We start from the raw sequence: 15,826 nt of genomic DNA on the forward strand, positions 1-15,826 counted from the left end.
TTTTAGAACTCTGCTCAGATACCTTCACTTGAGTTTCAAGCAGCTTTGCCTGATCCTTCACCTCCCAAGTCTGAGTAAAGTAACCCTTAAACATAATGGCCTGTGAATTTATCCCAATGTATTCTGATTTTTTTTATACATTAGTTTTATTTTTCAAAATTTGTGCAATGGAGTTATGAAAATTACCTGACGAGTTGTTGACAAATTTGACATCCTGGAAGGCATCTATAAAACAAGGTAAATCTATTACTTAAAGGGAAACATGTTTTTTAGTTTAAACTATATAAAATCCATAAAAAAGTACAAAACAAAGGAAAATTATGTATTTAATTTTTCAGTAGATAGCACAAGTCATTTTTACCTTAATTTACACATTCAAATAACTACTTTTTAAAACTAACATGGTTTTCATATTTTAAATGTAATTAGTTGTGACTTAAAACCAGAAATCATAAGAGCAAAGACTGACAGATTTAACTACATAAAAAATACAACATTTTTATGTGGCAAAAATATGTCACTCATAAAGTCTAAAGGTAAACTGAGAAAAAATATTTGCAGACAAAATGTTACTCTTCCTAACTTTTTTCCTAGCTTCATTGAATCAATATAAAATAGGAAAATATATGAACAGATAATTCACAGTAAAAACGAACATATGAAAAGGTATTTGATTAGAAAAAAATTGTTTTAATCCTTTAAGACAATATCTTGGTGAGAGTATAGAGGAAAGTAGCCTCGTATTTGCTGGGAGGAGTATAAATTGATAAACTCTCTATGGAGGGCAATTTGGCAATACTTATCAAAATGAAAAATGAAGACTCTTTCTCTAAGTCTAAAGTATTAAGACTGAAGGTTAAAAAATATCTACAGCATTTGTGTAAAATGATTCATTTATAAGGTTATTCACTACAGAATTTTTTCATTCATTCATTCATTCATTCATTCATTCATTCATTCATTTATTGTGGTGAAGGAAAGTGCAGCATTTATTGTAAGGTGCCAAACAAGGAGTCAGGGACAGCTAGTGCTGAAAAAACCCAACAGAATTTTTTTTCTAACAGCAAAAAAGCAGAATAGCTAAAATGTCCTAAGAGAATACTAAAATTATGATCCAGATATATAATTAAAAAGGATGCAACAATTAAGAACAAAGTGGTTATTGCCAAGATAATAAACACAATGAGATAAACAGTATGTATTTAAAAGGGAAGAGGGAGGAATAAATATACATCTGCTTGTTCAGGCAAAGAGTATATCTATTTCTGAAAGGTATCCCAAGGAATAGGTAACACCAGTTTCCTTTAGGGAGGCGAACTTATAGTTAAGGCACAGTGGTAAAAACGAGGCTTTCACTTATAATTTTTGGTATCTTGTATATCAATGATTAACCTATTCACATTAAATTAATTTTAAAATCCAATTAGTGTAGGAAAAAATGACCAGCTAATGGTGTTTGTAAATTAGGTCTCATATGGATGGCTACAGGCAAGGGTATTTAATAACAGCTTGAGATTTCTTTAACACCTAATGAGGACTTGTATTATTTCTACTGAAAAGTAAAAACAAAATTACAAGAAATAAGCTCCTTAATGATAATACAATCTATTTTTTAATAAAGCAAAACCATAATTTTCTCTCAATGAAAGAACAACACAGTCTTATTTAGAACTGGCAGATCTAAATTCTAATCCAATCTTTATGAATTATTAGCCATGTGACCTGGGAAATGTCACTTATGCTCTCTGGTTAAGAAATGTAATCTTATCTTGTAACAAAACCTATCTTTAATAATTAGTAAGAAATACAAATCAATCATAGAATAATGATTGGAAGAGACATTAAGGTTATCTATTTTAATGATCTAAAAAGACATTTACAGAAATTACCAAAAATTGGGGGAATATTAAAGAATATTAAAAATGTTTTCTCAACAGTAATCAAATAAATGCAAATTTAATACATATACTATTTTCTACTCATCACTTTTTCTTGAAGATGATGGATCATATTACTCTACTCAATATTCAGGCATTCTCATCACTACTTGTGATAATGTGTATTCTTTAATCTTTTGGAAAGTTTTTTGGCATTATACATACTAAGCGGGAATAAAACTTTAAACACAAAAAAGTTTTATCAACTAAGATCTCCATTGTGACCTAATTTTAATTTATAATGTTAAAAACTGAAAATAACTCAAATGCCCAAGAGTAAGATAGGTATATGAATCGTGATACATACACTAACAGAATATTAACTACCATTCTTATAAAATATCTATATCATGAAAAAATGTAATTACTATAACATTTTGTTAAAAAGCAGATTCAAAGTTTTACGTACAGACTGAATTTAGCAATATTTTAAAACGAAAGCTATGCACTGAGGAAAGATTAAAAATAGGTGCAATAAATGTTATTAATAATGACTGTCTTCATGTTTTGAAACTCTGAGTATTGAACCTACTTTCTTTTTTTTTAATGATAGAGTAACTTTTTTTATTAAATAAATAAATAAATTTATTTATTTATTCTTGACTGCTCTGGGTCTTCGTTGCTGTGCACGGGTTTTCTCTGGTTGCAGTGAGCGAGAGCTACTCTTCATTGTAGTGCATGGGCTTCTCATTTGCAGTGGCTTCTCTTGTTGCCGAGCACAGTCTCTAGGCACACGGGCTTCAGAAGCTGTGGCTCACAGGCTCTACAGCACAGGCTCAGTAGTTGGGGCACACGGGCTTAGTTGCTCTGCGGCATGTGGCATCTTCCCAGACCAGGGATCAAACCCGTGTCCCCTGCATTGGCAGGTGGATTCTTAACCACTGCGCCACCAGGGAAGTCCCTGAGCCTACTCTCTGCATCTCAAAAGTTTCCAAAAGTTATCATGCACATTCCTCTTATAATGGAAATTTGTTTAAATGAGAGATATATTCAAACTAGGTATTTTGGGCTGTTAAAAAAAGAGAAATGTTGAATTCAAACAGCAGGTTTATGTAATGTAACAAACAAAAGGTTTAGAAATTCTATTCAACAAATATTTAGCAAAAACTCACTATGGACAATAATGGTGATGGGTGCTATAACTTAAAATACATCAGTTAATAAAAGATTACCTACTTGGCTGTATTTTCATAAGAGCCATATAGCAAATGGAAGTAAAAGTTGCAGAGAAGATAACTACATAGAAAACAAGGTTTAATAGGAAACAGGAAAGGTAAGAAGATGAAAAATCCTTGTAAATGCCTTTTTCAATTAATTTTTCCTAAGTGCCTGTGAAAAAAGGTGCTCTGTAGGCCAGAAAATAACTGTATTTTTGATTCACCCTTTTAAGCTTCTTGCTATTTTTAGGTCTCAAGAAAAAGAAAAAAATTAGGAAAAATGTTTCTTCAATAAATACCTCAACAGGTCTTTTTTTCTTGAATTCTAACTACTGTCCTTTACTTAAAATTTTTTCTATTATCAAAGCCATTTTAAAGACCAAAAGGCAATCAGAGATGCCAACAGAATCTCTGGTGATAGGTTTTCCAGTAATTTCTCATTATAGCTATATTTTGGCAAACAAAACCAGCAACTATTAGGCTCATATTGGTTTCTTCAGCATAAACCATAGTGTTGGGCACTCAGTAGATGCCCATTAAACAGATACACAAACTTTTTTAAGTTCTCAGTATCAATGAATCAATTAAAAAAGAGAGCCTTAACTGTCTTTGTAATACACTAGTATGATATGGGGGAGATTAGGGATGGAACAACACTTTGAAGAAGAGGTTTTATGTTGTTAAATGTCATTAAGAACTCCAGAATACTGATATTTTGCTAATGATAGCTCCTTCTCCTAATCCTAAAAGAATAATTAACAGTAAGCACAAAAGTTAACAGTAACTACAAATAAATAATTTAAATTTTTAATAAATAAATAGCAATATAATTTACATCTAAATTTCTAGAAGAGGGACTTCCTTGGTGGTCCAGTGGTAAAGAATCCACCTTCCAATGCAGTGGACGCGGGTTCGATCCCTGGTCAGGGAACTAAGATCTCATATGTCGCAGGGCAACTAAGCCCACGCACCTCAACAAGAGAGCCTGTGCGCCACAGCTAGAGACAAAAATCCCACACACGGCAACTAAAGAGAAGCCCAAGTGCCGCAACAAAGAGACCGTGCTCCGTAATGAAAGACCCTGCATGCCTCAACGAAGATCCCGTGTGCCGCAATTAAGACCCAACATAGCCAAAAATATAAGGTAGGTAGGTAGGTAAGTAAATAAATAAATTATTTATTTATTTCTAGAAGAACTCAGAAGAAAGAGAAGTATGCTCACCTGTGAGGGTCTTTTGAACTTGGTATAATGTATACACATTCCCTCTTGGTCAAAGTGCTTTCTATCCAGGATTTTTGGGACTAAAACAGAAAGTTTAAAAAAGATGGTTTATGAATTAACCAACTAATATTACAAGGAAAAATTTAATAATCCATGAAAATAATTCAATTTTTAATTCACTAAATATTTACTATATACAACATGTTTACTGATGACAGCACACCTAAAATATTAGAATCATTCCATTTAAGTCCAATGAGATTGAGATTACTAAATCAACAGTACTATGCAGATACTGTGGCTTCAAATAACCAGAGAGGAGGGAAATCGAGTTTCAGCCAAAAACCTGAAGAGGGGCTGGTATGATCCTGGGAAGTGGATCATTTTAAGGCCAATTAAAAGTGACTGTCATATTCAACTAAAAATAAAATAAAATAAAACCTAATAATAGCTATACTCGGTTTCTAAGACAAATACCTAAAGCATAGGGCACGGAATGGCTAATGGTACAGGGATAGAAAGAGATATCAAGCAAATTCTAATCAAAAGAAAGACAATACTGAAAAAAAAAAGATGCTAAACACCAATAGGGATAGTGCAGGTTACTACGTAATTTCAAATATCTGATTCACCAGACTACTATATCTTACTATATCTTAAATATGAATCACCAAATAGTCTCAAAATACATAAAGCAAAAACATCAGTACGGAGAATAAGACAAATCTAGGATGACAGTAAAAGATTAACACATTTCCATCAATTACTGTAAACCTGAAATAATTTCAAAATTAAAAGTTGTTTTTTTTTTTTTGCGGTACGCGGGCCTCTCACTGTTGTGGCCTCTCCCGTTGTGGAGCGCAGGCTCTGGACGCGCAGGCTCAGCGGCCATGGCTCATGGGCCCAGCCGCTCCGCGGCATGTGGGATCTTCCCGGACCGGGGCACAAACCCGTGTTCCCTGAATCGGCAGGCAGGCTCTCAACCACTGCGCCACCAGGGAAGCCCTAAAAGTTTTTTTTTAATTACTTTTTATACCACCACTTAAGCTTCTGCCTGGATCCCTAGACTCTGTATCCTGCTATTGGTGATTGATTTAAAAGGGATGAGGTGTGGCTTCCCTGGTGGCACAGTGGTTGAGAGCACGGGTTCGTGCCCCAGTCCGGGAAGATCACACATGCCGCAGAGTGGCTAGGCCCATGAGCCATGGCCGCTGAGCCTGCGTGTCCGGAGCCTGTGCTCCGCAATGGGAGAGGCCACAACAGTGAGAGGCCCGCATACCGAAAAAAAAAAAAAGGATGAGGTGGACTTCCCTGGTGGCTCAGTGGTTAAGAATCCACCTGCCAATGCAGGGGACACGGATTCGAGCCCTGGTCTGGGAAGATCCCACATGCCGTGGAGCACATAAGCCCGTGCACCACAACTACTGAGCCTGCACTCTAGAGCCTGTGAGCCACAACTACTGAAGCCCGTGCACCTAGAGCCCATGCTCTGCAACAAGAGAAGCCACCGCAATGAGAAGCCCATGCACAGCAACAAAGAGTAGCCCCCACTCACTTCAACTAGAGAAAGCCCGCACACAGCAATGAAGACCCAAGGCAGCCAAAAATAAAATAAAATAAAATAAATAAATAATATTTTTTTTTTTTAAAGGGACGAGGCATTACATACTGATAGGTGAAACTCCATAAATTCAGACTGAGTAGATTGAAGATCTTGAGCTTCATCCTCCACATAATATATATATTAGACATATAGATAAATATTAGATATCTAATATATCTATAGGTATTAGATATATATTAAATATAGATATTAGCATGCTCTCTCTCTCTCTCAAAATCTCTCTCCCTTCCCCCTCTTTCTTACCAGTACAGTACAAAAAGGAAGAGCCTGTATTCCAAAAAGAAACCTCTAGGGAATTCCCTAGGGGTCCATTGGTTAGGATTCTTCTGTGCTTCCACTGCAGGGGGCATGGGTTCGATCCCTGGTTGGGGAACTAAGATCCTGCAAACCACCACCTTCTTTTTCTAACTAAAGTCTGGTAGTATTCCTTTGAAGAATCTGCTTCCCTACATACCCCTCGGGAGGGGGAAAAAAATAGCAAGCTCTCCAGCTTTACTGTACTAGGAATACACCTAGCAAACCCAACCCTGATTCAATCCAATTCCCCACCTATTCCATAACTGCCTATATTAATATGACTACAGAAAAAAATAAAACAACACCCTCTGGTTTCATTTTAAAACCCTGACCACAAACCTCAAATGTCCCTTAATGATGCCCAACAGTCACACCATATTTCCCTGGTCCATTTTCTCAGTCTTCTGTATGATTTCACACTATCTCCTCCTCTCCTCAAACCTCCAACCCTCCTTCTTCACCATTCTTACTCTCAACTGATGACCTACTTCCCATTTCACTCAGAAAATTGAGCAGCAAAAAGAGAACTTCTACAAACTTCTATCACATCTGTCCACCAATAAGTATCTACACCCACACATTCTGCCTTCCTTCCTGTGACTGACTGTGTTCCTATTAAAGTCTAATCAATCCTCTTGTGCTCTAGACCCCACACCTTTACTAACTCTCCACCAGTTCTCCCTGATTTTTTCTCCTCTTTATTAACTTATTCCTATCAGCACGCAACATGCTATTAATCTTCCCATTTTAAACACAACAAATTTTGCATGACTCCACTTGCCCCTCAAGCTAACACATAATGTTTCTGCCTCCATCTACAGTAAAGATGATTGGAAAAAGTGTTTCCCTCTTTTCTTCTCCTCCTATGCTTTCTAAAACCCACTCCAGTCAGACTTTCAAGGCAAGCACTCTCCTTAAATAAGTTTCAACAAGATCACCAATGACTTTCTCTAAATCCAAAGGTCAACTTTCATGACTCATCTTCATTGATATATCAGCAGCATTTAACAAAATCAATCATTCTTATCTTCTTAAAACATTTTCATCAGTTAGTTTGATTTTCTTCCCTTCACTGGACACTCCATTTATATCCTTGCTGATTTCTCCTCTTCTCCTCAATCTTTAGACTTCTTTTTTCCAGTTATATTCACTCAGACTTTGGACTTTTTTTCCAATTATATTCACTCTTTTAGTGATCACATCCAGTTTGCCATCAATACACTGGATGACTCTCTAATTTGTATTTCCATGTCAGATCTTTCCCTGAACTCCATTCTCACATATCCAACTGCCTACTTAACAGCTTCATTTTGAAGTCTAACAGACATCTCAAACGTAACATGGCCAAAACTGAGCTCATCTTTCAGACAAACACTATTTCTCATAAAGTCTTCTTCCCCATCTCAGTAAATGGTAACTCTATTCTTCCAGTTGTATTCTTTCTTTTTTTTTAAAGGCAAAAATCTTTCTTTGTTTTGGCTGCGTGGCATGCAGGATCTTAGTTCCCCAACCAGGGATCGAACCTGTGCCCTCTGCAGTTGAAGTGTGGAGTCTTAACCACTGGACCACCAGGGAAGTCCCTTAAGGCAAAAATTTTAATGTCATTCTTGATTCTCTCATTTTATGTACTTCATGTGTAATCCCATGGCAAAACCTGTCAGCTTGCCTTCAAAACACATCCAATATCCAACCACTTCTCAAACCTCCACTGCTACTATTCTGGCCCAAGCCATCATCACCTCTTGCCCAGCTTACTGCAGAAACCACTCATGCCACCCTTGCCAAAAGAAATAAAAGAATCTTTAAAAAAAATTTTATTTTATTTATTTATTTTTGGCCATGCCACACAGCATATGGGATCTTAGTTCCCTGACCAGGGATCGAACCCATGGCACCTGCAATGGAAGTGCAGAGTCTTAACCACTGGACCACCAGGGAAGTCCCTAAAGTAGTCCTTTTAAAATATGTCATTATGTCACTTCTCTGCTCAAAACTCTCCAATATTTTCATATTTTATTCAAAGAAGTTTTACAAAAGCCAAAATCCTTACAATAATCTTTAAGGTCCTAGTGCTCTGGATCTCTGCATCCTGCCTCATTACTTTCATTCTATCACCTCCTTCAAGTCTTTGAGCAAATGTCACCTTCTCAATGAGACTTACACTATTTAGGAATGCAATCTCCATCAACCCCTACTCCCTTACGCACCTGTAGAGCAAAGGAACCATCCCCAGGATCACATTTAGAGCACTCCTGAGAACCAAAAGATCTGGCCATGTCAGTTAAACTGCTGGTATATTATTGCTATCCTGACCCCTTCTCCCACTTCACAACCATAGTACACTGAAGGTAGGCAGAGCATCTGGACCTGAAGACATTTATTCATGTGACTTCTGCTTGTAACTAGAAAAAAATATCATTTGGTAGGCTGCTCTGACACGTGATAATGCGAGGCTGAATTTCTACCAAAACCAACTTAACCTACTGCTTTAAACTCATGAAATTTTCATTAAGCCCCTTTTATTAAAAATGCAGGGTTTAGGGGCAGCACTAAAATTATACTGTGATTTATCATTTAAAGGGTTGCTTCTCTCTTCTAGAAAAAATTGGAACTGGTTTGGGGGGGAAAAACAGATTAGTGGTTGTACTTGCTGCTATATTTTTACTGGTTGTTGAAGCAAGACAAAGATTTGTTTGGAATTTCTCCCTGTGAGCTTATTTGCAAACAAACGGCAAGGACAGCAGCTCAGTCCCATGCTATGGTAATGAAGTCCATCAAAAGCAGATTCTAGAACTAGGCTTTTAACATATGCAAATAACCTACTAAAATAATGGCAATATACATGCATGAGAAGCTCATGCACTCAGATTACTCTGGTATGAATTACATATATATATGTTTTTAACTAAATCATATGCAGTTCGTGAACAAACGCCTAAAGCCTACAATATGAATGAAAGATGGGCAAAAAGTGAACACAACATGAGCAAATTTATTAATTAACAGCGGACCTTTCTAAGGAGTTCTGTCAAAAGACAACTACTTGACAAAAGAGGAAAACATCTTAGGGAGAACTTGGAAATATATGGGCATAGATAAATGCTATGAAATGCAATCGTGTACAATTCACATCCTCTGTTTTTTTTTTTTTTTTTAAAACCTTGTCTTTTTCTTGATAGAAAAACTAGAAAGAATAGAGTAGACTTAAACAACACTGTCAATCAATTTTACCTCATGGAACTTATAAAATACTCCACCCAAAATAGCATATACTGATTTAGGACTTATTTGCAAATAAAATAAAGGACTCAGAAAACTCAACATTAAAAAAAAATTCAATTCAAAAATGGGCAAAAGACATGGAGAGATATTTCACCAAAGATAATATGCTTATTTTACCAAATAAGCATAAGAAAAGGTGCTCAACTTCACTGGTTATTAGGGAAATGCAAATTTAAAACTACAATGCAATACCACTTCACAACCACTAGAAGAGCTTTAATCAAAGGCTGACAATACCAAGTGTTGGCACAGATGTATACACTGAAATCGCATACTTTACTAGTCAGAATGCAGAATGGTGTAAACACTTATAAAGGAAAAGTTCGGTTGTTTATTGAAATGTTAAACATAAACTTACATATGATTCCAAGATTCCATTCCAAACTATCTTCCCCCAAAAAATGTCCACACAAACACTTGTATTTGAATGTTCTAAAAACATTATTCACAATAACCAACAGTGATACATCCATACAATGATATATACTACTTAGCAATAAAGAGGGACAAACTAATGATAACACACAACACTGCTGGACCTCAAAAACATTATGGTAATGGGGAAAGCCAGACATAAGATACTATGATTTCATTTACATGAAATTGCTAGAAAGGCAAAACCATAGAAACAGTAAGTTTAGTAATTGCCTGGGGCTAAGAGTGAGAGCAGGGATAACCTGCAAACAAGTACAAGGGATCTTTGTGAGGTGTTTAAAACTGGACTGTGGTGGTTATAAAACTAAATAAATTTATTAAAAACCATCAAATGGGGAACTCTCTGGCAATCCACTGGTTAGGACTCTGTGCTTTCACTGCTGAGAGCCTGGGTTCAATCTCTGGTTGGGGAACTAAGATCCCACGAGTCGCACAGCGTGGCCAAAAACAAACAAACAAAACAAAAAAACCCATCAAATGTGTATACTTACAAACAGCAAATTTTATAGTATGTGCATTATTCCACAACAAAGCTGTTTAAAAGGCAGGGGAGGGTTACAAGACATGTAAAACAGAAGAAGATCAAACGTAAGTTTAATCAAGAGTTCCAGAAAGAGAAAAGACAAGGTATGGACAGAGACTTAGACATGAAAGTTACAAGACTGTCCAAAGTCACACAGCTAGTAGTTTACCCTGACTCCAAAGCCTCTACTACCTTTCTTTTTTAGCTTTTTAAGAGAAATTTAAGATAAGCATTTCAAAATCATTTCATGATATGCTTTAAATAAGCACCTTTCTTACATCTTTTTTGAAACCAATGAGTAGAAATATATTAATTATTTTCAAAAGTAGAATTCCTATGTAATCAGTATGTATATAAATTTTCTGAACATGGAGAAAAATAAAAAAAACAGAGGGCTAACATACCTCTCCTAAAAGGTATTGTTAATTGCTAACTACTGCTAACCAGTACTAGCTTTTCCTCTTTTCTTCCTCCAATTCCACTCCTCAGCAACAGTCTACCTGAAGCAACTCTAACTATAGCTATTCAAACATGGATGGAAGAATTATATCAATAGATTTCAAAATGACTGTTCTACAGCAATGAACTAATGCCCCAGTTAAGTCTAAATGCTGGCTTGCAAAACTTTGGATACTTATTAATTGAAATACTCATAAAAGTAAATCACAGGTATATATACTTTTCATACATTAAGCCTTCCTATTAAATGTAAATATAAATATTTTCATTGCCATTTTAATTTACATATGGAAGAAAAATGAATCCCAAGTAGCATTTAACATAAGGAATCATCAGAGCTCTCTTTAGGAAAATATCCAGGGAGATAAGTAAAAGTAAGCTAGAGCCACCAGTCTTTTGGGGAGGGGCAATGGGAGCCTGGACTAGTAAAGGAATGGATACAACAGATAATTTCCAAATCCTTTATAGTTTAACACGATGCCTTACAAAAAAAAAAAAAACACTACAGATCAATTATTAATATAGTCCTGGTGTCTCACCCTTTCTTCAAATTCACCTCTGCAATTATTTTTCCAACAACAGACAACTCATCAGGGCCCAAAAGAACATGTTTCCCCTTAAACTGATGCTTCCTTCAACTTCCCCGCTTCTTAGAGAAGTATGGCTATACTCTAAATGGGCAATCAGTAAATTTTTTCTATTAAGAGCCAGATGGTAAATGTTTTAGGCTTTTTGAACCACATACTGTCTCCACCACATATTCTTTCTTTTGTTTTTTAACCACTAAAAAATATAAGAACCATTCTTAGCTCAAGGCCATACAAAACAGGCCTTGGCCAGATTTGGCATACATGACATAGTCTGCCAACTGACACTCTAAATCCCACAAAAGCTTCCCACAAAAAATCTCACCATTCCACTGAGTCAATTCAATCTAACAAGTATGTACCAAGCCCTTCAGATTCTTCCCCTACACTGTTTCTTGGATATTACTAATACCCCTTCTACCAGCCCTACAATCCCAATAAATCCTTGTATTAAGAGTTGCTTTCTAGAGGAGGAACCTAGATGGCGGAGTAGAAGGATGTGCTCTTACTACTCCCTCTTGCAAGAACACCAAAATCTCAACTAGATGCTGGACAACCATTGACAGGAAGACACTGGAACTCACCAAAAAAGATACACCACATCCAAAGACAAAGAAGAAGCCACAATGAGACAGTAGGAGGGATGCAGTCACAGTAAAATCAAATCCCGTAACTGGTGGGTGGGTGACTCACAGACTGACTAACACTTATACCACAGAAGTCCACCCACTGGAGTGAAGGTTCTGAGCCCCACATCAGGCTTCCCAACCTGGGGATCCAGCAACGGGAGGAGGAATTCCTAGAGAATCAGACTTTGAAGCCTAGGGGAAATTGACTGCAGGACTGAGGGAAACAGAGACTCCACTCTTGGAGGACACACACAGAGGAGTGTGTGCATCGGGACCCAGGGGAAGGAGCAGTGACCCCAAGGGAGATTGAACCAGACCTACCTGCTAGTGTTGGAGGGTCTCCTGCAGAGGCAGGGGGTAGCTCTGTTTCACCATAGGGACAAGGACACTGGCAGCAGAAGTTCTGGGAAGTACTCCTTGGTGTGAGACCTCCCAGAGTCTGTCATTAGACCCAGCAAAGAGCCCAGGTAGGCTCCAAGGTTGGGTTGCCTCAGGCCAAACAATCAACAGGGAGGGACCCAGCCCCACCCATCAACAGTCAAGTGGATTAAAGTTTTACTGAGCTCTGCCCACCAGAGCAACAGTCAGCTCTACCCACCACCAGTCACTCCCATCAAGCCTCTTAGATAGCCTCATCCACCAGAGGGCAGACAGCAGAAGCAAGAACTACAACTCTGCAGCCTGTGGAACAAAAAACACATTCACAGAAAGACAGACAAGATGAAAAGGCAGAGAACTGTATATCAGATGAAGGAACAAGATAAAACCTCAGAAAAACAACTAAATGTAGTGTAGATAAGCAAACTTCCAGAAAAAGAATTCAGAATAATGATAATGAAGATGATCCAGGACCTCAGAAAAAGAAGGGAGGCAAAGATCGAGAAGATGCAAGAAATGTTTAACAAAGACCTAGAAGAATTAAAGAACAAACAAACAGAGATGAACAATAACTGAAATGAAAAATACACTAGAAGGAATCAATAGCAGAATAACTGAGGCAGAAGAACGGATAAGTGACCTGGAAGACAGAATGGCGGAATTCACTGCTGCAGAACAGACTAAAGAAAAAAATGAAAAGGAATGAAGACAGCCTAAGAGACCTCTGGGACAACATTAAACGCAACAACATTCACATTACAGGGGTCACAGAAGGAGAAGAGAGAGAGAAAGGACCAGAGCAAATATTTGAAGAGATTATAGCCGAAAACTATGCTAACATGGGAAAGGAAATAGCCACCCAAGTCCAGAAATACAGCAAGTCCCATATAGGATAAACCCGAGGAGAAACATGTGGAGAAACATAGTAATCAAACTGGCAAAAATTAAAGACAAAAATTATTGAAAGCAGCAAGGAGAAAATGACAAATAACATACAAGGGAACTCCTATAAGGTTAACAGTTGATTTCTCAGCAGAAACTCTACAAGCCAGAAGGGAGTGGCATGATATAATTAAAGTGATGAAAGGGAAGAACCTACAACCAAGATTACTCTACAAGGCAAGTATCTCATTCAGATTCCATGAGGAAATCAAAAGCTTTACAGACAAGCAAAAGCTAAGAGAATTCAGCACAACCAAACCAGCTCTACAACAAATGCTAAAGGAACTTCTCTAAGTGGGAAACACAAGAGAAGAAAAGGACCTAAAAAATAAACCCAAAACAATTAGGACAATGGTCATAGGAACATACATATTGATTACTACCTTAAACCTGAATGGATTAAATGCTCCAACCAAAAGACACAGGCTTGCTGAAGGGATACAAAAACAAGACCCATCTATATGCTGTCTACAAGAGACACACTTCAGACCTAGGGACACATACAGACTGAAATTGAGGGGATGGAAAAAGATATTCCATGCAAATGGAAATCAAAAGAAAGCTGGAGTAGCAATACTCATATCAGATAAAATAGACCTTAAAATAAAGAATGTTATAAGAGACAAGGAAGGACACTACATAATGATCAAGGGATCAATCCAAGAAGAAGATATAACAATTATAAATATATATGCACCCAACATAGGAGCACCTCAATACATAAGGCAACTGCTAACAGCTATAAAAGAGGAAATAGACAGTAATACAATAATAGTGGGGGACTTTAACACCTCACTTACAACAATGGACAGATCATCCAAAATGAAAATAAATAAGGAAACAGAAGCTTTAAATGACACAATAGACCACATAGATTTAACTGATATTTATAGGACATTCCATCCAAAAACAGCAGATTACACTTTCTTCTCAAGTGCGCACAGAACATTATCCAGGATAGATCATATCTTGGGTCACAAATCAAGCCTCAGTAAATTTAAAATTGAAATCATATCAAGCATCTATTCTGACCACAATGCTATGAGATTAGAAATAAATTACAGGGAAAAAAAAACGTAAAAAACAGAAACACATGGAGGCTAAACAATACGTTACTAAATAACCAAGACATCACTGAAGAAATCAGGGAGGAAATCAAAAAATACCTAGAGACAAATGACAGTGAAAACACGATGATCTAAAACCTATGGGATGCAGCAAAAGCAGTTCTAAGAGGGAAGTTTATAGCTATACAAGCCTACCTCAAGAAAGAAACCAGAAAATCTCAAGTAAACAATGTAACCTTATTCCTAAAGGAACTAGAGAAAGAACAAACAAAACCCAAAGTTAGCAGAAGGAAAGAAATCATAAAGATCAGAGTAGAAATACATGAAATGGAAACAAAGAAAACAATAGCAAAGATCAATAAAACTAAAAGCTGGTTCTTTGAGAAGATAAACAAAATTGATAAACCATTAGCCAGATGCATCAAGAAAAAGAGGGAGAGGACTCAAATCAATAAAATTAGAAATGAAAAAGGAGAAGTTACAACAGACACTGCAGAAATACAAAGCATCCTAAAAGACTACTACAAGCAACTCTATGCCAATAAAATGGACAACCTGGAAGAAATGGACAAATTCTTAGAAAGGTATAACCTTCCAAGACTGAACGAGGAAGAAACAGAATATATGAACAGACCAATCACAAGCAATGAAATTGAAACTGTGACTACAAATCTTCCAACAAACAAAAGTCCAGGACCAGATGGCTTCACAGGTGAATTCTATCAAACATTTAGAGAAGAGCTAACACCCATCCTTGTCAAACTCTTCAAAAAAACTGCAAGGAAGGAACACTCCCAAACTCATTCTATGAGGCCACCATCACCCTGATACTAAACCAGACAAAGACACTACAAAAAAGAAAATTACAGACCTATATCACTGATGAGTATAGGTGCAAAACTCCTCAACAAAATACTAGCAAACAAAATCCAACAACACATTAAAAGGATCATACACCATGATCGAGTGGGATTTATCCCAAGAATGCAAAGATTCTTCAACAATGTGATACACCATATTAATAAGTTGAGGAATAAAAACCATATGATCGTCTCAACAGATGCATAAAAAGCTTTTGACAAAATTCAACACCCATTTATGATAAAAACTCTCCAGAAAGTGGGCATAGAGGGAACATACCTCAACATAATAAAGGTCATATATGACAAACCCACAGCAAACATCATTCTCAGTGGTGAAAAACTGAAAGCATTTCCTCTAAGATCAGGAACAAGACAAGGATGTCCACTCTCACCACTATTATTCAACATAGTTTTGGAAGCCCTA

General features: G+C 36.8%; 1 protein-coding gene across 2 annotated transcripts in view; it reads right to left on the reverse strand.

Annotated features, from left to right (window-relative positions):
• TRPM7 (transient receptor potential cation channel subfamily M member 7) overlaps positions 1 to 15,826 on the reverse strand; it is a 120,703-nt gene that overhangs the window by 89,928 nt on the left and 14,949 nt on the right. The window contains exons 2-3 of one of the 2 annotated variants that reach the window (XM_059057877.2): positions 4,317 to 4,396; positions 187 to 225 (exon numbers count right to left, since the gene is read on the reverse strand). The exons of the other annotated variant lie outside the window; for it this stretch is intronic. Of the exons in view, the coding sequence (XP_058913860.1) occupies positions 187 to 225; positions 4,317 to 4,396 (119 nt within the window). The remainder of the gene's footprint in view (positions 1 to 186; positions 226 to 4,316; positions 4,397 to 15,826) is intronic. 2 annotated transcript variants of the gene reach the window in all.

Source organism: Kogia breviceps, chromosome 3 (genome assembly GCF_026419965.1).
Source record: "Kogia breviceps isolate mKogBre1 chromosome 3, mKogBre1 haplotype 1, whole genome shotgun sequence".
Lineage (NCBI taxonomy): Eukaryota > Metazoa > Chordata > Mammalia > Artiodactyla > Physeteridae > Kogia > Kogia breviceps.